Here is a 26,004-nt window from a genome sequence, read left to right as displayed (position 1 = left end):
TATTGATCAGTTGCCTCGTGTCTTCGCATTCTAGGAAATGAATTCCCTTTACGAGAGATGGTTTCACGTTGCAAAGAGTCTTAACGGATCGGCTGATCACAAGACTCACGAATGTCAGGTGTGTCATCTGCTAGTACGAGTTGCTGACCATGTTCTTGCAACATACGCAAAGGATGAAGGTGAATGCTCGGAGACTCGTCATGCCTTTGCCATTGACCATTTGTTCGTTCGTGATTCGACATTGTTTCACGTGTGGACATCTGCTAAACATGTCGCTATGAAGAGACCTGACATTCTCAGGTATGCTGCGAGCTTTACTGTTGGCGATGGTGATCGTGAACAAGCTGAACGACTTGAAAGTTGCATATGCGGCATCATGGAAGGTTTATGGAGTCATGCGTCAAACGACGTCGTTGCCCTGGAGATGACCTTGGCATATTCAGTCACTCTGTTGGACATGCTGGCACGGAAAGGCGATCGTGCGAAGGTGTTGTTAGCACGAGATTTCCTCATGAAACACATTCATGAACAATCGAGGAGGAGGATGAACGGTCGACTCATCAACACGATGACTGTGGCTCTTGTTTGTTGTGCATTACCTGTTGTTTACCTGTTCTTATGAGCATCATAAAGATTTATTTGAGAAAGAAAATATTTCCTTTCATAATTAGTACAGTGTGTGTGTGTGTGTGTGTGTGTGAAGATGGCGTACTGGGCTACGCATTTCCATAGGAGTGATGGTGATGAGGCCTCCCTCAAACACATGCAAAGCATGCGGAATGACATTATCGAGATGCAATCGGTTGTGGGGAACGAAGACACCGAAAACACCTTGGTTCATGATGTGGAGAAACTGAAAGAGGAGAAAGCCGATGAGAGCAAAGTGGAAGATGTGGAAAACAGATCTACGCGCTACACAGATCAAGCCATAGCAACTGATGAGCTGCACGTTAGAACAGACGGATCCGTGTCCATGGATGCTAACCTCGACATGAACGAACATTCAATCTGTAATTTGGCGTACGACGATAGCTCTTTGACATGTGCTGTCCCTGCCGGTTGGGTCAAGAATGAAATCCGTCAATCCTCATCGAGATTGCAACACGACATCGACGCTGTGCGCAAGATGAAAGGTCCTCGTGGTGATCGGGGATTGGGATGGCTTAGTGGAGGTGGCATGCCGCTGAACTCTGTAGGGAGAAATGGTGACTTCTACCTCGATGCAGCCACGCTGATCGTGTACAAGAAAATCAGCTCGAAATGGATGGCTTTCGGTCGGCTTCGTGGACCAAGAGGTGAAGCTGGTCCACGTGGGGAACGTGGATTGATCGGTCCTGAAGGTGAGACTGGACCTAGAGGAGGCGATGGACAAGGTGGTGAACGCGGTCAAAAAGGCGATCAAGGAATACCTGGTCCAGAAGGTCCCAGAGGTAAAGTTGGACCACGTGGAGAACGTGGATTATTTGGTCCTGAAGGTGAGATTGGGCCTAGAGGAGAAGATGGACAAGACGGCTCACAAGGTGAACGTGGTGTTCAAGGTGATCAAGGAACCACAGGTCCCGTCGGTCCCCAAGGAACCATCGGTGCAACCGGTCCTCCAGGAAACAGAGGTCCCGTGGGCCCCCAAGGAATCGTCGGCCCCATAGGTCCTCCAGGAGCCAGAGGTCCCGTGGGTCCGCAATCAAATCAGAACCTATCCGATCCGTTTCATCTACTACCTCTCATTCGGAGAAACGTCTACCTCTACATATACTCTCATCCTAGCAGATTTGAATCCGTCACCAGGGTGAGCAGAAACAGATACAGAGGGGGAAATATCGTTGACATGAAGGACAAGAGAATCAACGTGAACAGCATCGACATGTTCCGAGACGATCACTTCTACCTCAACATTACACAACCCAGCCAAGTTTCCATTAGAGAACGATTCGTCAATCTGTTTCACGACAACATGTCTTTTACAATGTTCCAAGTAATTCAAGTGGACGCACCTGACCCTAGAAACATGTCATTGAAGGCATTCGATATCGATACTGTCGGAAATTTCAGCTTGGATAGTTTGTACGTGTTGTTCACTGCCACCCACATAAGTGGCAACTACTTCACGCGTCCCGGCCATTCATCATTCAACATACCCGTTTCGTCTGTAGTCAGCCAATTATCGGCGGCTTTGGATAAACCTGTGTCGAGCATGACGGATCTCTTGGGTACAAAGTGTGTCATAAGTTACGTGTCATAAGTTACGAAGAACATCCTCGACAGGACGGAGAAGAAACTCTCGTTGCTTGAGGGTAGACGCGGAGTACGACTCTTTTCCACAGCAGATCGATCACCACCATCCCTGAACAATGAACTAGACATCTCGTCGCCGAATTTCATTGCTCTGGGGGAGAGCTATTTCATCGTGAAAATGCGCTATAGTGTCAAAAACAATCTCAATAACCAGCCTGGAGACTACACGCGATGGGTGTGCACCACGTCACCAGCCTTTTCGTGGTTCAAGAACATTCGAGTGGAGATCAACGGAACAGAGGTCACGCAATCGAGTAAAGTTGCCGACATGCAAATGGTTCAGCACATCCTCAGTCTAATGGAAAGCAGCAGCGAACGCCTTCAGTACGTGGACTCGGATCTCTACGGTCTACAGAAACTGGATCCGCAAAGAGCATTGAGAGGTGTGGATTTAACGCCCTATCAACTTGGTGTGAAGCGTAAGCATGGCTATGCCTTCGAAACAAACGCTGCAAACGCTAATGCAGCACAAGCACCGGATTTCGCCGCTAATTTCACACCCAAGCGTGCACCCACCGTCGAGCTTGTCACCAACGAAGGCTTCTCCAACACGGTTCAGGAAAATGCACTTCGTGCAGCTGTTGGACGGTTTCAGTACAAGCTGAGACCCTTCCTACCGTTTTTCAATCAGGACGATGCTTGGTTACCCCCGGGTACACAGGTGAAGCTTCGCTTTGATCTGCCACAATCCGAGCTTTCCAGATACATCATGCTTAGCGATCAAGGCGGTGGTGCCAACAGTGCTCTGAGCGTCGGTGATATTGAGATCGATCTACTCCAATTGGACTTTGTGTACACTACCTATCGCATGGAACCCAATCTCACCGATCGTGTACGCCTTCCCAAACAACTCTATTTCCACACGTGGTGCCCTCGTCTCATACAAAAGAGCATTTCAGATGATGCTGGTACACTGGAACTGCTTCACAATGCGGACATTCCACGCAGGATGATCCTGTTCTTCACAGATTTGACTCATGGTACACAGCCAGCATTGGCTGGAGGTCAAGCATCGCATTCTTCGAACAGACTGGCCATGATTCATGCAAATCTCAGTCAACTTCGTGTCACTGTCAACGACCAGACGCTCTTTGACAACCCGCTCAAGTTCCAGTGGGATGTGAGTCGTAATACTGAAGGGCAATACTTCTACGATTACAACAAATCCTCCTACCTGCGTGGCTACAATCTGGTTCAAGACTTTTTCGGCAAGACGTATGGAACGCAAATCCCCATCACCGCTGCAGATTACTGCAATCACTACTTTATGGTGCCTATCAACTTGAATCTGGATCGGACCACAGACAATCCAAGATCGAGAGGAAATCTGTCCATCGACTATCAATTTAGCGACGTGACAAACGCCCCCGTGAGGAGACCTAGCGAAAATGGCGCCTCGATCAAAGTCAACCTTCTCTGCATGGACAAGTACTTGTACACCATGAGCAAAGATGAAGGTATCAAAGCCGAAGTTGTATGAATTAATTCCGACCTAGTAGTAAAAGGGCATCATGGAAGGTGGTGACCTGGAGACCAGACATCGTGTCTACGGTGGTGATTTGAAAACATCGAGTCGACAACACGGTGGATTCTTCTGGAAAAAGAGCTTCTGGAAAAACCTAATCGGTGCTGGACCGGATGAGATGGAAAAGCAGATGGCGGAACCCACGACAAAACAAGATGCAATGCAACGCGGTGGACTTGGACCCCTGGCTGCCATGGCAGGAATGACACTTCTTCCCATGCTTTTGGGGAGAGGAGAGTCCGGAGACATTGTGGAAGCGCAAATGAAAACAGCTTACAACCCTGCCATGCACCGAGGAGGTCTAGCCATTCCACCAGGATTAGCCGCCAAGGCCATACCACTCCTGACGAATCTGGCTGCTCCCTTGGCCATGGGTACCATGGCATCACTGGGTGACAACGTAATGGATAAAATATTCGGCAGAGGAGTAAGGAAGGGAAGCTCAGCAGGTGCCATGAAGCGCACTAAAAGTCGTCGTCGTCGGCATGCACCGAAGAAGATTCGTCAACGAGCATCTCGAAAAACCAAGAAGCCAGCTCGTCAAGTTCGCTCCAAAGGCCGCAGGGCACGAGGAATAAAGAAACAAGGAAGGGCCTTGTTCAAAAAACTAGGACATCGTGCCCTCGACGAAGCTTCATCGTTCCTGTCTGCACCTCGTAGATCCCTAACCCGTCCTGAAACTCCATTTGCTCAAAAAATTCGACAGAACATTAACAGTGCAGGACCGTCTTCTATGAGTTCCGCTCACATCGGTCCATCCTACAACATCTGATCATGGACTTTATCTCGCTCCTTGGACAGGAAATCGGGAGGAAGAAAAAGACTAGTCCCGTAAGGAACGACGATGTTCCGACCACGGCCACTGCTCGACACGGGCTGCACATTCCTGGTCTTCAGTTCGAGTCTAAGGATTGGTTCACGGAAATCATTCCTGCTCTGAAATCCTGGGGTCAAAACGTATTGTTTCTGGGACAGAGCAACATGGGTAAATCCTACTTTCTCATCAAGCTCCTGAAACGCGTGCAACCTGAGCGTATAGTTGTCATCTCCAACACGCCGGCCGATCAGTATCGTCTCCCAAGCCTCAAATCCTTCAAGCATTACAGCACCATGCCCGAGTGTATCGAAGACATGGATCTCCAGCCTAACACCTATGTGATCATTGATGACATCAGAGTGATGGGTTTGAAGCACGGCAGTCAAAGAGAGTGTCTCTACAAGTTCTTCACCATGTACAGTCATCATCATAAGTTGAACGTGTTCTTTCTCTCTCAGAGCTTTGATAACATTAAAGACATGAAGATCAATGCAAACTTTATGTATCTATTTCGCTTCACTGATAAAAGCAATATCAAGCGTTATCTCAATACTCTGTTTGGTGGTCTGTGCACGAAGTCATCCATTATCTTTAGATTGTATGAGAAGTTATTGGCGGTGTGTCGCAGACCTATCCTAACCATTGATTGCTCTTCTAATCAGTACTACACGTATTGCGAAGACACTGCATTAAAGGTGACTTTTGAATAAAAACCTCGTTGATGTGTGTGTGTGTGTGTGTGTACGATATTAGTCGAAGAGTTAACCGAAAAGTTAGCCGAAAAGTTAGCCGAAAAGTTAGCCGAAAAGTTAGCCGAAAAGTTAGCCGAAAAGTTAGCCGAAAAGTTAGCCGAAAAGTTAGCCGAAAAGTTAGCCGCAACATTGAAAAAAAATTCCAATCATGAATAAGAATGGAGCATCTTACGGTGAAATTCTCAAATGGGCTACCGAGTAGTATACAAAGAGTGGGACTCAGAAAGGGATCCTTCTCGATACCCAAGCGTAAAAGGTTGCAAACCTTGCAGTTTATGACGAAACATCCTCAACACATCATTAAGAAGAGAGCAAATTCGTGGGAAGTTCTCGGTATACCACCACTCATGCGGCAAAAAGGAGGTAATAACTACAATGCATACTTGAAAAGCGTTAAGAAAGTTCTTTCCCAAGTACCAGATCACAGTTTGAGCACCTCCACCCTGTTGGAACTGCAAGCCGATCCGCGAGTAAAGCGTCTATATGACACCCACTTCAAAAACAATCCCGATCACATCAGTTACCCGTCTGTGAGAAATGTGATTGCATCCAACATACTCAACTATGATTCCACTACCGATCAAGTTCGCGATTCCGTTTCAGATGTCAGGAAGAAGAGAAAGGCACCTTTAACATCGGTGCCTTTCAATCTACTACAAGATCATGAATTTGACCGATGGATCCTGCAAATCCTGGACAGTTTCCTCCGGCATACAAATATACCGGTAACCTTTTTGAAGAGCAACTATTTCACAAGCCGATCACAACTGCTGCAACTCTACGATGAAGATCGACTGAGGTTCAGGAGTCGGGTGGAAGCGGCTGCGGATGCCCTGAAGACGCAGACGATGAACGACTACACTACTCTGGTCAACGAGACGAATCGCATCTACATGTCCAGGTACCCGTTTGCAGCCATAGCAGGTGCCATGGGAATCAACAAACACGTCGATGGGTTCCTTCGATCAGAACGAAAGATTCAGGAACTAACCACCCTTGTGATAGCTATACCGGGATCACAGCTCAAGTTTCAAGATCTCAACGATATGACTTCCACCTATGGTAGAACAACAGAAGCAAAATTGATCCATCCCGAGCATTTCATGATCAGAGCACAAAAGGTGATGGTGGACGATGCATCATTCATTCAACAGGTGCTGAAGGACAAAAGCAGGATCACTCGTATCATCAAGGATATCCTGAGCGGACGCTCCATGTGATCACGTGCCAAATATTTTCAGGCTATGATCAAGAATGGACTATCCTCTCAGCAGTGCCGATATCAAAGGAAGATTGAATGGTGTCGGAGGGTTCGTGGGCTGCACGAGTTACGACCTCTTGCCACCCTTGAACAATGGAGACTTTTGTATCGTCAACACCGACAACGTTCTACCGGTGTACGATGCAACGGAAGGCGGACATCATTGGTTGACCGTGTGTCGCGAGCAAAACGTGATCCTGGTTTTTGACAGTTTCGGACGCAGTCTATACACTATGGAGCAAGATTACACTGAACCTGCACTGTGCGATTTCTTTAAAGAAGCCTACGCAGACTGTAAGATCATCACCAACACCCAAGCCGTTCAAGACAGAAGCACAGCAGTATGTGGATGGTATGCCATATTGATGGGAAAGCTATTTTCCAAATATGGTCTGGATGAAGCACTTCGAATTTTCCGAAGAGTCTTTGATGATGACGAAAAGCTGGAAAACGATCAACTGGTTCTCAGTTCAGGTGCCCTGGAAGGTGCTGGAGCCTTTTGGGACAACAAAGTGCAAAAGGCAATTCAGGATGGAAGACGGAAGAAGAAGACAGAACCCGCACAGTTCCATACGAAACTGGCTAACGAATTGCACAAGCCCAGACGAGTGCATTTCAAAAGACGCAAGGTGAAGAGCAGAGCAATTGACCATATATGGAGTGCAGATCTCGTGGATATGCAACGGTTTGCCCGAAGCAATAAGAACATCAAATTCCTGCTAACAGTCATCGACTTATACAGCCGCTATGCCTGGGCAATGCCTTTGAAATCGAAGACGGGTACCGCCGTGAGAGATGCGTTCGATAAGATTGTCAGTACATCCGGAAGGACACCGCTAAAACTCTGGGTAGACGAAGGCAAGGAATTCTACAATGCCCCCATGAAACGATGGTTATCACAACACAACGTCATCATGTACAGCACCCATAACGAGGGTAAAGCGGTGGTGGTCGAGCGCTTCAATAGAACGTTGAAGGCAAGAATGTGGCGTCACTTTACAGAGAAATCCACGAACACGTACCTCAATGTCCTACCTCATCTACTAGACCGCTACAACCAGTCAAAGCATAGAAGCATTGGGATGACACCTCACGAAGCATCGAACGGTAGAATACCAAAAGATGCAGATCAACAAGACCCCCTGCAGTCAAAACCCAAGTTCAAAGTGGGTGACGAGGTGCGCCTAACCGTATCTAAGCGTCATTTCGAGAAGGGCTACACTGCGAACTGGACGGAGGAAGTATTCGAGGTGGATGAAATCCTATCAACATCACCACACACCTACAGGATTCGTGATCTGATGGGAGAACACATCATCGGATCGTTTTACGAAGCAGAACTGCAACACGCCAGAGAGACCGGTTTGAGATTCGACAAGGTGTTAAAATACAACAAGGATCAACGTCTTGTGCAATGGAAAGGCTACACAGATAATAAATTCAATACCTGGCTCACAAAGAAGGATGTGAACAGTCTTCGGTCATGATTCACAATGTCATTCATATTGAAAAATAAAAAATAAATGATTGAGTGCTATGTACAAGCTGATGGCGTTCATGAGAATTATCGCATGAGTATGAGGGGTATACTGCTGGACACTTTCACGAGTGCGTTAGCACGACGAAAAATATAAGGGATACGGTATGTACAGAGTACGAATGGTATAATCCAGTTATCCCATGTACTATTCCAAATAGAGCGCGATCAGCACTAAGACATGTATCGATTATCCCACGAGTACGAGCAAGAGTACATGTACTCTTGGTACGAGGGGTACACCGCTAGATATTTTCATGAGTGCGTCAGCACGATTGAAAATATAATGGGTACGGTATGCACAGAGTACGAATGGTATAATCCATTTATCCCATGTACTATCCCAAATAGAGCGTGATCAGCACTAACATCTCCCTTATTTACTCTGTCGCAAGACCCGGGGAATATTCGTGCTCCGAGCGGGGAATATCGCTCTATTGACAGTTGAGTCCTCTTTCCAAGATTCCTTTTGAATTCCTCTCTACCATCTCTGTATGAGAAGAGACCACGGAATTCCGTATATGTATAGCATCCACCGATCGTGCAGTTCGCTGTGATGTCATTGCACAGTGTATGTATATTATGTGCATGTGTGTGTGTGTGTTTGTGTGGTACATGATGCATCCTACAATCCACTGTGACGTCAATGCACACTCCATGATGTGCGCATCCATGGTCCGTGTGCCTTACGTATTTCCACCCCTGAAAATATATGAAAATCAAGTACTATGAGAGTAAGAATTATATGAGCAGAAAGCTAGAAAAATCCTCCGTCTCATCGACCTTTCAATAGAAGAAAGGCATTCACATCTCAATCTGATATCATAGTCGAAAGATTCCAAACCCGAACAAAAAAAAGACTCACCATGACGGGGGCGTCTTTCCGCTTTCGAAACACATCGTGTTCTCCAAGGTCGTCACCTCCCCGTGGCGTGACCCCTTGGTCTTGTTTGAGACGTCTAGACGTAGCCTTGTTTACAAAGGTCATCGCGGCGTGAACTTTGACCTCGAGGTGAAGTAGTCTCAACCTGCAGTTTCATTATCGACTCCTTCTTGCAGTGTGAAGAAGCTAAAATGGCGTGGACATTTTCTGAGACGTGCAGAGCAGAGAAATGGTATTTATTTTCATGCGATAATGAAGAGTTCTCAATCCGTCGCCTCAGTGCTAGCAAGACAACCAGGGATCTTGACCCGATGATAGCACATCCCAGAAGATTCGATATGTCACCACTCACTGCTGCTGAGTATATTATCTGCAGGGTCACCAGCCTGATCTTGAATGTGAAGAATAGGAAACAGCACCTTCCTAAAATCGTCATCGGTGGTGTGGAGGACTACGGAACTATTAGTGAGACTGATGATGGTGTCATACTGCGAAGGTGGACTGATGGTAGACACTCATTCTACAAGCTTAGTGACATGCGTGACGAACCGTGCTCTCAACACATCATCGACCTCTTCGCTGATGCAACCTATTTGGATTCCAGCGACGTAATGCAACTTGTCAAGGAGGTGAACGAAAAATGAAGTCTCTCGAGTTGATCGTGTGCGTGTACGACGTAGTACCAAGGCCGTTCAACTCCGTGCCGTTGCAACAAGAGTAACGCGGATTCGTGTGCGAGTTGGTACGATCGACATCGGCGACGATGGATTCATCTCCAAATTACCCGAGTCGACTGTTGACACGATGGCGGTGCAAAGGAGGTCGTCGACTGACAGTTCCATTGCTGACTGGGTGGAACCATTGGTGCACATCAGAGCGTCCGACAACTCCACCTCGTACTGCGTGTCACGGAAGAGATCATGGGTGAATCCATCCTCACACGTATTCGAAGAGTAAACTTTGTGGTCTCTCATCCAATACCAGCTTGATGAAATCAGGACAACAAGAACTGAATTGTACTACCTTTCTCCTCCACTCCATTGCGATATTCACTGTTCGTTCCATTATTCTTTGTAATGACATGTATCGTATCTATCAAGAACTGACCTTTCTGACGTGTGTGCGAGCAGGACCATTTTTGAAAAATTGCATGGGGAGGTGGGGTAGGTCACGGAAAAAACTTCATGATAAACACCATATTCAACATTCTACTTTTTATACCCACTCCCATCCGGGGCAAGGTGGCCCAAAAAAGTGAGATTCAAACCCACATGTGCACAACACATATTTTCAATAATACCCCATTTTTTGGGGTCAGGGCACCCCCTGGCACATATTTTTATCCGCAAAAAAACCGGGCCAAAAATAATTTTCACCGCAAAAATGGGGTACTATTAGTACCCCATTTTTCAATAATACCCCATTTTTTGGGACCCGGGCGCCCCCTGTCCCAGAACCCGCTCGTCCCTTCCTACTAGCGGGCGCACTTTCCTTGGTTGAAGAGGCGGCATACTTCTTTGTCGACCGTGTCGTTGCCGCTGCTGGGCCGAAAGGAACGAGCGTCGTTGCTGCTGTTGGGCCGAAAGGAACGAGCGTCATTGCTGACGGTGGGCCGAAAGGGACGAAATGCCCGCGCGTCAAATATAATTGTGTATAGGTCCTGGACTATTGCGTCCCACCGCATGGTTGGGTCCGCGGCCAGGAGTGAGCGGAATGATCGGTCATACTCCTGCACGGCCTCAAATCGAAATTTCCGGGCTACTTTCAGGATAATCTGCTGGTACGCAAACAGCTCTGGGGCCCTGGAGGGGTGTGCTGTGGCGTAAATCGCGCAGTATGTTGTCCAGGCGTCGAGCCAGGTATCGATGTCCTCGACCTTCCTGGAGGGCCTGTTGGCCGGTGCTAGGACCACTGCGCCTTGCGAGCTGTCGTGGTCGATCTGGAGAATGCTGCGGCTGGTGTCCCCTTGGGACGGGTTAGGCAACAATGAGCCCAATTCAACAAATTGGCCAGTTACTACTTTATCGTGAATGGCTTTCGGCACGGTTGCATAAAACGTTCTCTTACCTGCGGGGTTCATTGGCGGTGAGACGGCAGCCGCCAAATGCGGAGCAGGCAGAGCGTCCTGCGGAGTTGCTGGTGCTTGCCGTGGGAGTGCCGCTGTGTGAGCTGGCGGTGGGGGTGCCGCTGCGTGAGCTGCCGGCGGGACTGGAGCTGCGGCCTGATTTCCAAGGGCAGCACGGACCTCCTCCCGGATAATGTCCCTCAGGGACGGAGCAGCAGTTGCCTGGGGTAGGTTCTGCTCGGCTGCCTGAGTGGCCAAGTCCTCGCGCACTGCAGTGAACTCCAATGACTCGAGCAGGCGAGTCAACAGCCTGGGTTTGGTCCCCGTCGTGTCTAAATTGCGGGCCGCCAGTTCTTGTCGCAGCTCTACAGAGCGCATTTTCTTGGCGTCGTTCACTGACAGAGATTCAGACATGGTTGCTCGGAAATGGAAAGTGCTCAATGCTCAAAAACTGGCCAAGGTTGTCAAGCGAAGTCACTCAAAAACTGTTCAAAAACTGGCCAAGGTTGTCAAGCGATCTGACTGTTGGTGCAGCAAGGATGAAGAAACAGCATCGAGAGCCGGAGTAATGCGCATGCTCCGCGTGGTCCCGTGCCGGAGCGCGGGAGTTCGGAGTGCGTGTTCTGCACGGGCACGTGATGCGCTATGGCAAGTACGTGCAAATTATGTTAGGAATGTAATTGTTGGTGGGTTGCTAACTACTAATCTTCACTTACCGTGCCATGCACGGAAACTTATAATATTTTGCCAAGGAACAATTCTATTGGGAAACGATAACACGGAACTGCCTTCTTCACTGTACATTCTTTTCGAATTGATTAGTGAACACCTGGCATTGACTCCAATCGCTCCAAAGTGCAGCGCAAAATGTAGACTGAAGTTCTAGGCACTCTGAAATAACTGTGAACGGGCTCCAGGAGATATCTGTCCGCAGATTGCATGGCCAAACAACCAATATATGCAATAATATAATAATGTACACCCAAGTACCTGCCTCCATCACAACAGATCTATAACAGTTGAAGTCTTTTGCTGATGCGTTGGCGATCCGGTATGGCTGTCCCCCCCCCCCCCCGCGACTTGCCGAGCACATGTGTGTGTGGAGCAGTGCGGTCTCTGGATCACGCAGCGACGTGTCCTACAGGGGGTTATCCCACCCTGAGGCACAACGCGCTGCGTGATCTTCTGGCTGATGCCTTAGGCGCTCCTCTACCGGATGTCCGGATTGAGCCTCCCCTTCTGCCGCTGGAGGGTGAGTCGATCTCCGGAGCCTCGGCCAATAGAAGAGACGAAGCCAGGTTGGACAACTGTGCGAGAGGTTTCTGGTCTCGACAGCAGGATGCATTTTCTGATGTTAGGGTGATTCACCCATCAGGATCCGTGTTGTCGAGGGGGCAACTTCTTGCACAGATGTCTAGGAATGAAAGCCAGAAGAAGAGAGCATGTAGTGCAGCGTGTAGTGGATGTTGAGAGAGGTACATTCACACCTTTGGTCTTCAGTACCAATGGCCTGTGTGGACGCAAATGTCTGCGGGCTTTAAGAGAATTTGGTCGGCTTGATTGTCATGCATCATTCTGGCTTGCAGTATTCATTGGTCACGAATCATCTACATGTAAGGCCGATTCCACACTACACCAAATCCTGTCTAAAAAGGCACTTTTCAGGCAAGTTGCCATGGCGATCACTTTGAGAAACGCGCGAAAGTGAAAAGTGCTTGTTGTCTACAAAGCAACACTAGCACCCTCTCTCAAGGCAACTTTTTACCTTTTCAGGACACTTTTCTGACTTTTCTTCAGCCTTTCGATTTTTTCCGAATTTGTTTCCTGTCGTATCTTTCAGTTGTGATGAATTGTGAGCTGTCAACAATGCCCCTGTAGGGTCATGTTTAGCCAGGAGCTTGAGGGCAAGCTGATCGAGCTTTGGAGCGGACATTTGAGGCGACCTCCGGGCGGTACAGTTCGCAGGAGCTACGCCGGAGGAGATCGCCATCAAGCTGAATTTGTTTGCTGAACAGCTCCGGGAGGAGGCAATCTATACTGCGTCGATCGTCCATTCCAAAATCGACAACATGAAAACGAAGGCGAAAGGACTGTACGAGACGTACACAAAGAAAACTGCCACCGGAATGCCTGTTGGCGAGGTTGACGAATATTCGACCTATGGTCTGGAATCCGCCTACACAGCGTGGTCAAATTTCAAGATTTGGCACGCGAAAATGGGTGATATTCGAGGATTTGGACCAACAAAGAGCCTCTCCACCACCGCCGTTGCTAGATCAAGCACAGGAAAGCCTCACAGTCTAACCTTCAAAGCAAAGTCCCGTGATCGACACTTGTAGGTGTGAATGCAGCTTCACTTTATAAGCCACTTTATGCCTTCAAGGCAAAGCCACTTTCGGCGTAGTGTGGAATCCGCCTAAGATGCAGTATCTCTTTCGTTTTGGTCAGGTGGTTCGTCACCTGTTTCCGCGGTTGCCGGGCCTCATATTTGCGTAGGCGATCCGGGCTTTGTCATTTCTGGATGAGTGCTGTCTACGGTCTTTGTAGACGCACCTTCCGGTTAATATTAACGCGTCAAGGTTGGCTCCACTTTGTCCTCATGGAAATCCATTCCAGCTGGTGTACCCCAAGACTCTGTCCTGTGGCCTCTTCTTTTGCTGGTGTACACGATCAACCTTCCCCATGCATGTACAAACTCGCACACCAAATACAGCCAGTTCGCCGATGACACGGCACTCATCGCGACGCATTACACGAGGGATTTATCAGCTGCATTCCTCCAACGTGCCGTTGACGCAGCAGGACGATGGTTGAAGGATTGGCATCTCCTCGTCAACACCACAAAAACCGTCGTCCTTTCCTTCCAACCCCAACACACCATCCACATTACGCTCCACTCCACTCTGCTGCAGCAGGTCCACCAACATAGGCACCTTGGTGTTACACTCCAAGACGAGACCCAACACATCATAGAAACTACCAACAAAGCCAAAAAACTACTACACCAACTCCACAAGACACGTGGCACAATGAACGCTTCCAGCCTATTATTAATATACACGACCTACATCCGACCCGTTCCCGAATATGGCCTCCTTGCCCTCTCCAACACCACGCAGCAACAGCGGGACACACTGGAGAGAATTCAACGCCGTGCTATACGCATCTGCCTTCGGATTCCCTCTTTGCATCTGTTCACCACAGTTCCCTCCTCCATCACGCAAAGCTTCCCACCCTTACCTCACGACTCCTTGTTAAACAAGTCCTACTAGCATGGGACATCCACCACCAAACCTCCCCACCACACCTGCACAAACAACCACATCTTGCACCACAATGTCAACACCAACCATACACCCTTCGACAGACAAGGACCTACTTTATCGGACACGCACACACACACAAACAGGCACCGAGATTCCCCCATCAACAGTGCCCTCACCCTCTACAACTCACTCCCTATCGACATCACAACCCAACATCGTAGAAATTATTTCCGAAACAATACATCCAGTCTTCTTTTGAGCAGTACCTGTTCCAGCTCCGCGCATCCCCCCCCCCCCCTGGTTTCTGATATCTCGAACTTGTAATTAACTACCTCGATCACCCCTGCTAACGTTTTTGCCCCCACTTGCCTTTCATGATCAATTGCTTCTTGCCTCCCCGGGTAATTTCCATCTAGCTGTTTCTGGCTAGTATCAGTTCTATCACACTTATCAATCGTCCTTATTGGCTTCCCGCCATCGTGGAATAAAATAATATTATAAATTTATAATATCGACCTACTCTATAAATAGGAATGGTCTGGAATTTTAGCTGGCTTTCCAAGTTGCGCTATTGCAAAAATGATCTGCTTTGATAGTAGTGACTGCTAATAATTGCCTGGGTTTGACTTTTGGATTTTTCTTCAATCATCTTTCCGATCACATTATCATGGATTTTTCAATAAAGCTGTAGCTACATTGTGTGAGAAAAAATCCAGTTGAAGTCCAGGGGAGAGGCAAGGGGATATGTTGTGCACGCGTGGTCGCAAACGCAGGGAACCTGATTGTGAAGTAGGGTCCGGCGGATTCTGCCGGCAGAGAAATTGGCAGAATTCGGTACTTTTTCTGGTAAGTCTCATGCATGTTTGGTATGTGGATAAAGAAATGGAGCAGAATTCGAGGAATTGCCCACCATAAAGTTTGTATGGTTCTGCCAATTTCACTGCTTTTCGAGCAGAATCTGCGACCTTTTCGAGCAGAATCCGCCGGTCCCTATTAATTGTGAAGGGCAGTCACCGGCAAACCCGTACCAGATACTGGTAAGGTGTGGACACAGTATATTAGTAAAACCTGTGAAGGCGACCGCCTCTCCTAGAGGACCACAGAAACTAGGACCAAGCTGAGCGGCTATTTCCAGTCAAATGACCCTGGATAAGGAGACCTCCTGGTATCAGAGACCACATTTCGGAAGGTCCCTTGAGCGGTCGTCTTAGACAGGTTTAACGGTACACGTACCACCATGGTGCAGCAGACTACATAATTATACAGATACTTGCTGACAGTACACACGGGTTTAGTACGGTCAACTTCGCTAATAACGACTGCGGATATAACGACAATTCGCGAGTAGCTACAGAATTTCCATGCCCAGAGCAAAGTCCCATCTAACTGTAATACATAATTATAATGAAACTTCGGGTATAACGACACTTCGTGAATAAGGACACTTTTCTGATGCCCCGCCGAGTGTCGTTATACGCGAAGTTGACTGTACACGACAACACACAACACAAGGCTTCAAACAGTACCACTGACAATGTGCATACGTAACATGTACACAAATAGGAGATCCTCCAGATAGGCGTTGGCCTTTGGGTAATCCTGAAATGTAGATTACACTACTACACTACTAGAGGCTACGTCCGGCCCCATTTGGCGAGCAATATCACCTGTGATGTCATGATACTCATGGCGTCATAATCGTCGGTGACCAACCTGCTGCTGACGGGTCTCTTTCCTTGAGGCATACACATAATTATCTGTTTGATCAAGCACGGTCTGATTGTTCATGATGATCAATTAATGACGTCCAAGTGTTATCTATCGGCTTTACCCTGTTCTCTCTGTTGGAACATTTAGCATCTGTGGTCTCCACGTCCGCCGCCCTCAGTAGGCGGAGGCCCGTCGGGGCGCGGTATTTTCCTTGTTTTAAGCCGGATGGGGGTGGGTAAAAGTGGGTACTCGCCATACGGTTGGCTTGGTCGCGGCGTTTGAAAGAGTGCATCCGGGTCGACATCCACCAGCTCTCCGACCTGGTCCAGATAGCTTTCCATCTGATCGTACTGGCTCGAGGTGAGCCGATTCGAGATGGAGACAGCCGCCAGACGTATGAGAAACTCATCGTCGCGCCTCAGATCACGAGTGACTGTCCACGCGGATGCGTCGAAGAAGCCCGGCGGAAACGTCAGTCTTTTCTCGCGTCCTTGGCCTGGCTCGCGGCGAGTGCTGGGCGGTGGCTTTGGATTGGTTTTGTTGACTTTCTCCGGCAGCTTGCTATCACTAGACTTGTGAATGTTGGCAAACACATCGTCCATACTACCAGTAGGATGTAGGCTCTTGGCCATGCCAGCATTAGCAGCGGCACCAGCACTCTCGCCTCTTGCCCATGACGTGTACTCGATATCGTACAGCAGGCGGCGTGCAGGCGTGGCCGCACTGTGGGCTTGTATGTCGCCACTCTCCAGTCCAGCGCTCGGGCCGACGCTAACAACACGTGACCAGTGACGCGAGGGCAGCCGATCGCCGTGCCTCGGTACAACAGGCTGTAGTAGAGCAGGCACCTGCGGATGCGTCGCCTTACGGGAAGCCCTGGGCAGGCCGCGGATCTTCAAGTCCGGCGCCAGTCGCGGATCTGCCAGGATGGAATCGGTCAGGCACTGCAGAACACACGTGTGTTTGGCGCGACGCAAGACGGCTTGAACGTGGTCGGGCAGGTGCGACAACACTCTAGTCTGCTCCCTGGATAGAGTGGCGCTTGTGGGTGCACGTGAACGTCTGTGCTGAGGATCCATGACGGCACTACGCTCTGGTTGCTGGTGCACCACGCCCATCCACGCTGCTCTGGGAACTTTATATGCACTGGCCGAGTGCAGACTAGCAGCACCAGAAAGCATCGTACCTCCCATTTCTGAAGTATGACATTGATCTGTGGAATGCGGTCGTGACAGCGAGCAGGAGCCAATGTCCGGTAACGACTCACCAACAGCTCCTCCTCTTGCCTTCCTCGGCACTGGTGCGCGCGCTCTGTTCAGGTTTGGTTTCGCTCCGTCAGGGTGCATCACCGGATGCAGCATGGAGACACGCTGAGGCCCGTGGCGGCTGGCTAGCGGCACCCAGACTTGACCGGTGCGACGCTCGTACTCGCCGTTGCACAGTCCGCAGCGGCAGTTCGTAACGTGCGGATCCTGAACGAGCTGGCACTGCGCACAGCGATCATCGCCGTCCGGAGAGGGGCGCATCACGCAGGACGAATGTGACTCCGGCTGGCAGAGACAGCACGAGCACTTGTCGCTGGTGCCGTGACGCGACACCATAGACAGAAGGCTGTTTCGCGACCACTGGAAGTTGCGTGTTCGGAGCACAGTCGGATCTTGCTTCTTCTCAATCTTCCTCTTTGCCATTCTCATTGGTTTCCTGCTGCCGGTCTGCTTCTTGTCTTTCTTCGTCTCATCGTTAAATTCATCGAAGATACGCTGAATAAATGGAGGAGGCAGCGGTTCTTTCCCACCATTGTCAGTTACGATTTTTTCATATCTCGCCTCGAACTCGTTGAGCAAGGCCGTGTGTCGAAAGATAATGCCCTGACCATAGAGAGTAGAGCCACGTACACAGTGTCTGCCGGGTTCGAGCCCTCTCTGCAGCCAACACTTTCTGATCTCGTTCGATGACCTAATGCACTCGGCGAAAAATTCAGGTGTTGGAACTCGCTTTGGCGGTGGCTTCCGGGGAGCAACTTCCTTAACATCCTCGGATCCGATCCTGTAACGACCCAGGCCTGGTCGAGCGGATGGTCGGAGTCCCGCCATCTTTCGCTTGGGAACGATGCCGGTGCGGGCGTGGAACTCCGCTAGGCTCTCCGCCTTTCGCCGTGGCATGATCGCACTGTCTTGCTCCTTCTCGTCTGGTGGGGGTGGACTCTCAGCGATGTGGGCGAATGTCTTGCAAGCTTGCCCTATACTAGTCGTCCTTGCTGTTGCTGCTGCCGCTGCTGCTGCTGCTGGTGTAATTTTATTCAATTGATCCGATTGTGCCAGGCAGTTGTTGAAATCCGTCTCTAGGACACTTGACTTGGGTACATTAGTACTGCTAACCTTAGATACTTGGGTGTGAGTCAGATTCACAGCTTTCCGGCGTGACTCCACAGCTGATCTGCTCGTGTTTCGTCGCTCTGTCACTGGGTTAGACCACTCCGCGATACTAGTAGTGTTCACGGTGGTGGTGGTGGTGGTAGTGGGTGGGTGCAAATCCGGTCCTTGTGTTTCGCTGCTCTCTTCCGTCAATTCCTCGCGTATTGTTTCAAGCGGTCTGAGGTTAGCACGTCCTGTGTCTCGTTTACCTGACGGAGCAGCATAAATCACGCGATTACGGCTCCTCAGCAGTGGAATTAACCCTATAAGATCGGAATCGTGATGCTCTGTCGCATTTGATTGCTTGGTTTGCTGTGTCTCAGATTCTAGGCTGGATTCCACAGTGTCTTGGCTGGTTTTCAATCTGTTTGATCTGGATTCCACAATATCTAGGTCGTATTCCTTCGTGCCTCGCCTGCATTCCACAGTATCCTTCCTGCATACCGCAGGGTTCTTCCTGGATTTCACAGAGACTTGGCTAGATTTAACACTGTCTCTGCAGGGTTCCACAGAGTCTTGGCTGGAATTTACACTGTCTCGGCTGGATTCCGCAGTGTCTTGGCTGGAATTTTCTCTGTCTTTCCTAGTTTCCACAGTGTCTTGGCTGGATTCTACTTTATCTTTCCTGGATTCCACAGAGCCTCTGCTGAATACCACAGTGCCTCGGCGGGATTTCACCGTGTCTAGGCTGGTTTCCACGTTGTCTGGGCTGATTTCCGTGGTGCGCCGGCTCGAGTCCTCGTCTGGAATGTGGGAACGTTGATGATGCGAACCTAGACCCGTCACCAGGCGTGGTCGCTCCCCAGTGCTGCGTGTGTTCACGTCTGGACTCGACACTTGGCCGTCTTCATCAGGTATTGGCGTGAGCGGCTCGGGTGTTGGCAGAGGCTCGGGCGTTGCACAGAGCTCAGGTGTTGGAAGAGCTTGGGGCGTCGGAGTGTGTCCAGGTGCTGGCAGAGGCTCTGGAGATGCAACGCGCACCCTGGGCGTATCATATTCCGTAGACCTACGAGTCCTATCAGAACCGCTGATAGTGATATTGAAACCGTCACTCCTAACAGGGACCAGTCGCCAGGCAGGATAGTGACTCGGGTACCACGTCTGCGTGTATTCGTATATTTGCAGTCCAGCAACTCGACTGGCTCCTCGGCCTTGGTCGCCACTCTTCTTCGTACCCCTAGCCCTGGCACTGCTGCTCAGCGGTGCAGTTCTGCATCGAGCAATCGTATGATAAGTCACGGTGCTAGTAGTAGTAGTATCACGTGGTACAGCCGCTGTGGCTGCTGCATTGCCCGAGGGCTGGCTGGGCCGGGCCGCCACCTCTCCCTGCTGGGACGGCTCTCCGCTACCTGAGTTCCGACGGGGTTGCCGGTCGCTAGCGCTCTTGTCCGTTGCTGGCGTCGCCGTCGCTGTTCTGTCACCGCGTTGCCTGCGCCGGCCTGGATTGCCACTAGTATTCCTGTGAGCAGTCTGCATGATGTGACGCTGGAAGCTTGTTCATCGGAAAGTATCACCACACACGGCAGCAAAACAGTGTGAACGCTTAAGCTCTACAAACACAAAGACACGTTAGTCATCATTCTCTAGCTCTTGCCCTACATTGCAGGGCAAGCGCAATACAGATCGGTGGAGAGCGCACCCTGACGTGGCTGAACTAACTGTTAGTGTTACTTTGAGTTTTTGTAGGCACACCAAGCTACCCTGCTTCGTACTCATTCACACAGTGGCTACCAAGTCCTACTCATGCCACTCGTGGTGATGTGTGTATGTGTGGCTCGAGTCCAGATGACCGCGCAGTGCGGTGGCAGGCAGTGTCTCATTGATACTAATCTTTACTTATAAAAGAGAGGCACCTGTGACGTGTGTCTGTGTGTGTGTGTGTGTGTGTGTGTGTGTGTGTGTGTGTGTGTGTCACGCTCCTTATAAAGAAGAGGCACCTGTGACGTGTGTTTTTGTGTCACGCTGCCCTGAGCACGCGAAGCGTGCGAACAGTGTAGCTAGCGGCCGCAGAAGCACTGAGCACGCGAAGCTTGCGAATCGTGTAGCTAGCGGAAGCAGCCACAGAAGCACTGAGCACGTACGCGAAGCGTTCGAATCGTGTAGCCACCACCACGTGCTGAGCACGCGAAGCGTGCGAACAGTGTAGGTACGGTGCACCGGTGGTGGCGCTTGGACACGATCAGTAGTTGTATACGAGCAGTAGCAGCCGCGCGCAGAAGCACTGAGCACGCGAAGCGTGCGAATCATGTAGCCACCTAGCCTAGGCCATATATCATAGGTAGCACTAGCAGCCGCACAAGCGCTGCGGACCACGTGAACCGTTCTCTGCAAATAGAAACATCTGCAACAAAAGGATACAAAAGATCTGCACTGACTGAACTCTGCATCTGATCTGCGGTGAAGAGCGCATCGCACTTTTGTTCGTAAGTTTATGAATTTTTTGAGCCGCTTCATCCGCCACCAGGTGATGGACAACCCTGACCAGCCTCCCGAAGGCGTAACAGACTAGGCTATAACAGACGTCCCTCCTTCTCCTTCCAACAATGAAGAACCTCCCTCACCAGGACTTCAGCGGTCTGGCCACCACCACGTGCTGAGCACGTGTGCTGTTCATGTACTTGCTTCATGCACCCGCATGCCACATTCGGCCAGGCAACGCTGGCGGGGGTGCTGCTAGTACTACAGTCGTCCCTCTCTAATCCGGCACTTTATAATCCAGCACCCTCGATAAACCAGCACAATTTTCAGTAGCCAAATGTCCTCTTCATGCACATTGCAGCAGTAGATCAGATTTGTTAATCCAGCACCCTCCCTAATCCAGCAGATTTCCGTGGCACAAATGGTGCCGGATTATAGAGGGACCACTGTATTATAATATTACTAGCCAGGCACATCCAATGTCACGTGCACTTTAACGACAGTAACGACGTAGCCGTTATATGAACAGCACAGACTACAGTCCTCCCAGTACTGCCACCATGCCTAGTTCTGAAGTAGTTCCAAACCCAAATGCTACTTTAAAAGTAGCATACTTAAAAGTACTTATTTTGTAGACGACTTCACTGTCGTCGTATTGTCATTGATCCAGGAATGGCAGGATGGACGCACATACATGTACATAATCATTGCACGATAACGTGCAGGGTTGAGTGCATGCCGTGGTGGTGATCACGTGAGGGCGTCGTTGGTTGGGTACAACATACAAAGTGCGATGATACACGACGCCTGGATGTTGCACACGAGCATCTGAACCTTGTCCTCTCCAAAGATCTAGACAGTTAGTCTGATAGCCATGCTGCTAGGCGCTAGGCGCTAGGCCCATACACTACACTAGTATACTGTTACCATGGTTACTTGTTAGACTTGTGATCTCACGTCTGGCACATCAGCGTGCTACCGCCTGCCGGTACTAGAGCCAAGTAGAGGCCAGGTGACTAATATAAAATGACACCTACATGTACATGTACATGATTGTATTTAAAAAAGGAATCGAAGGACAAGTCAACAAGTCTTCACAAGAAAACAGTGAATGCGTGCCATCAATTATTTACTCTTGGTGCCACACATGGGGATCGGAACCTAACGGTTCCATGAACTCATTGCAGTATTCGTACTCTTTTAGCAGCATACATGCACATGCCCATTAGGTGAGGACTATTGCCAGTATTGGCACTCATTTTGATGATCACTCCCGCAAACATTCCTGTAAGTATTCGGGTCTACTCGTTGGCATGCCGCTAGCCTGTTCATCGTAGTCCCCCCTCCCCCTTTCCCAATCTGTACTCTCTTGTAGCGTTTTCCTTCAATGCGACGGACCTAGGCTTTCGCCAAATTGGCCCGTTTTTCGCCTTTTCGTGACTCAAAAATACATCAGATTCGGCTGCAAATCAGCTGTAAAATTAATAATTATATTGGAAAATCGGCTAAACGAATTGTCACACACACACACACACACACACACACACACACACACACACACACACACACACACACACACACACACACACACACACACACACACACACACACACACACACACACACACACACACACACTCAAACAAACACAGAAAGTACACTCAACAAGTCAGCCTTCCTTCTGCGTCGCTGTTTCTTCAAATCGATGAAAAAGCTGAAATGACCTCAGCACGTGTTATGCAATTCCAAAGAAAGTTCAACAACAACAACAACAAAATCGTCGTGTCTTTCTTTCTTCAGTATAGTAATGAATCACATGCTATACTTGCTGGTTGTCTATACAAAAGATACTTGGCAATAGTGTTATGCTACTTAGTATCGTGACTATCCACCTACAGTGCAGGCGACTGAAATCCGATCCCCTGAGCGGTGCGCTCACATCCCAAAGACCCAACACGGGATGGTAACACTACGAAACAGAGACCGCTAGAATGTGAACCCAGCGCTCAGGGGTCGGATTTCAGTTGCCAGCACTGTACATGACATTGTACGTATACTGCCTCGAAGAAAAACCTGGTTGGTATGCAAGACTCGGACACTGCAGAGAAAAAGCTTCAACAGAAGCCTCTCACACGCATCACGTTGAAGTACAACAGAAAACCATACAAGTAGTACAGACCTTTCCCAGTTCAACTGCCACTCAGAACTTTTAATAGTTGAGAGATGCTCACGCTGTCACTACTCTATGCAAGAAGGCTACATACGTACATGTACATGACATTTTACAGGACTTAATTGTAGATTATGATGCACTGAGCGAAGGCGATATCTAGATGAACTGGGCGCTCTCACGAACCCCGACAGATGTAGAATACAGTGCACCGCGGCGGCATTGCTCTGCGTCTGCGATGCGATCGACACAGGCGTGAATGCAAACATTACTCAAGTCCCAGCCCCAGTCCAAACACATCGCCACAATCAATAATAATTATTTTTGTTGGCATTCAGTGATAGTTACCCGTCACTTTCACTCCACTCCTCCTTGTCTACCACCAATCTATACACCTTCTTCCCTGCCTTCTTCTTTTTCCGTTTCTTCTTCTGCTTCTTCGGCACGTGTTCGCTTTTCAGGGTCTCTGTTGTTCTAGTATCGACTTCACTTGTCTGAGAAGTTTCAAAGTATGTACCCGTACTCGTGTTTCGCTTCACAAAGCCAGTACGAGCTTGAAATTCTGCGACGCTTTCTTTCCCCGATTCTCGATGCTTCCTACGCTGATGAGGTTTCTTCGCGGAGTCCTCCTTCTCATCAGTGACTGTCGTGGTGGCGGAACGTTTTCGAGCGATCTCTTCGTTATTCGATTGCTTTCGTGGACGAGAATAATGTGGTCTCTCTCCTGCGCTCACAGCCTCAGCATCTCCGTGTAAGCCTTGTAGCGAAGCTCTCCTCCCTACTGTTCTTTCCGCTGCAGGGATGCTCGCTGTCACAGCGTTGTCGTGGCCATCAGAAGTTTGCTGCTGTTCATGCGCCTCGTCACTCGGGCGGTTCTCTAGCACGGGAGCCAGGCTCGGTGCAATCGATGCCTTTCGACCTCTTCCATACCGACGCTCTGGACTTGTGTGCATCGAAAGCCTCCTGCGTTTCGAACTTTCGCTCGGCTCGTCCTGATGTTTCTGTGAATGATCCGCGCTCTGGGTCTTCTTAGATTTCTTTTTTGACTTCGGGTGAACGGACACCCAAGGTCGCCCATCGACTACATCAGATAGATAGAGTTTGACCGATTTCAGCGGCTTCCTTGTCAAGTTTTCCACTCGTGAGCATGACGTGGCAGATAGATAGATCCGTTTGGGCGGTTTGGCTTTTGCTCTTCGTTTCTTGGCATACGGGTCGAGGCGTTGAACGATAGGCGACGGCGGAGTGCACCGTGGGTTCACCTTGCACGTAACGGGCACCGACACCTTCGCTTTTGGGACGATCAGACGTTTGGCCTTGGTGTCGCCATGCTTAGGGCCGCTTGCTGTTGGCGTTGACATTCTCCAGTCATCCAGCTGGTAAAGCAGTCACTGAGTATTTGTACGCAACAGATTTCCAGCGGGAACGTGTCCTCTGCGGAACACTGTAGCAGTTCTATTCTGAGTAGGATCAGTGTCCGACAGCTGCAGGTCAAGCTATTTTAATTTCGCAGTTCTAAACTAATTTCATCGGCCCATTGCGACAACCTGCTCGTCTTTTTGCCATTCAGCGCTCTTTTAACGCTTTTTGATCTAACTGGTTCACGCTAGGCAGACCGTGCTAAGATTCACATGGTCATTGCTGATGATTATGGCTGTTGAGTGTTGTGTGCAGATGGCCTTCTACTTCTAGTCTCGCGTTAGTGGTGCCATGTAGAGGAGGGTAGAATGGTCTGGTTTCAGCACTGGATGGGCTAGTGACCGTGGTGACAGGTAGGTGCAACCACTAGCCCTTGGCAGATAATGTCGGCAGACAAATGTGCACATTTGCCTGCCGACATGATGTAGAATTTGGTACTTTTTCTGGTATTATTTTCATGTGTATTTTCGGTGTATGGATAAAGAAATGGAGCAGAATTCAAGGAACGGTGCCTGTCATACGGTTTGTGTGTTTCTGCCAAATAAAATTTACTGCTTTTCGAGCATTGTCCGCCAAGGGGCTAGCAACCATTGACATGACTTGCTTATGGCCGTCGTGCCCTTATAAAGTTACCATGTTGATGTGATACCTGGAGAGAGAGAGAGAGCCATGGATTTCGGGTAATTTCGGTACAGTCAGACCTCGCATAACCGCACACATCCGTGTTCCACAAAAATATCCGGATAGGCGAGGGAACCGGATAATCGACCACACATACTGTATGTAATCGAACACACATACTGTATGTATGCATGGCATATGCTGTGAATCGGTAACCAACGATTTTCTTACCAGTGGCGATGGATCCGGATAAAGGAGGAACGGATAAGCGAGGTCTAGCTGTACTCTGACTGTTGATCACTTTCACCACAGGTAGCGGAGTTTTTTCGTTTGGGTTTGAAAATCTTTATTTCACATAATTATGCATTTTCCTGATTTCTTCTCCAGTGTAATTATGTTGTATTGCATTTTAATCCATTGTGTATTTTTTGCCCGTAAAAGAGGCTTTTACTGATAATATCAACCACCACACCACACCGCTGCGCTCTCCGGCCGACCTCAACACGTTGCCACAGCACACCATCAGCAAAACGACACTTCAGCTGGTACTCTGCTCCTTCAGACAGCAGCTGTTTCGATCATCAGGATCTCGTCAGTGAAGGTTGATAATGTAGAATGGCTAACAGATAGTGAACTTCACCCTTTTGTAGCAAAAAAAGGGGAAACATAATGGCGCATCTTAGGCGCAAAAGGGGGGAAACATAATAGCGCATCTTAGGCGCGAAGATTAAGGCGCGAAGATTAAGGCTAAGCAAAGGCGATACTGATAGACTACACTGAGGATACTAGTAATATAAAGGGTGTTAGTGAGAATACAGTCATGTAGTGATAGCCAGGTGTGACTTCGATAGATGG

At 49.3% G+C, this 26,004-nt stretch overlaps 2 protein-coding genes across 2 annotated transcripts; one reads left to right on the top strand and one right to left on the bottom strand.

Moving 5' to 3' along the window:
• The first annotated feature begins 703 nt into the window (after positions 1–703).
• LOC135820060 (collagen alpha-2(XI) chain-like) lies at positions 704–6,606 on the top strand. The gene is made up of 2 exons (XM_065333364.1): positions 704–1,786; positions 6,541–6,606. The coding sequence occupies exons 1-2, from the start codon at positions 704–706 to the stop codon at positions 6,604–6,606; spliced, it is 1,149 nt and encodes a 382-aa protein (XP_065189436.1).
• A 16,847-nt stretch (positions 6,607–23,453) lies between these two features.
• LOC135820058 (uncharacterized) lies at positions 23,454–24,470 on the bottom strand. Its single transcript, XM_065333363.1, has one exon. The coding sequence runs from the start codon at positions 24,468–24,470 to the stop codon at positions 23,454–23,456; it is 1,017 nt and encodes a 338-aa protein (XP_065189435.1).
• Between the last annotated feature and the right edge of the window lie 1,534 nt (positions 24,471–26,004).

Source organism: Sycon ciliatum, chromosome 6 (assembly GCF_964019385.1).
Source record: "Sycon ciliatum chromosome 6, ocSycCili1.1, whole genome shotgun sequence".
NCBI lineage: Eukaryota > Metazoa > Porifera > Calcarea > Leucosolenida > Sycettidae > Sycon > Sycon ciliatum.
The sequence above is the reverse complement of the archived record's forward strand: the minus strand, read 5'-3'. Positions and strand labels throughout refer to the sequence as shown.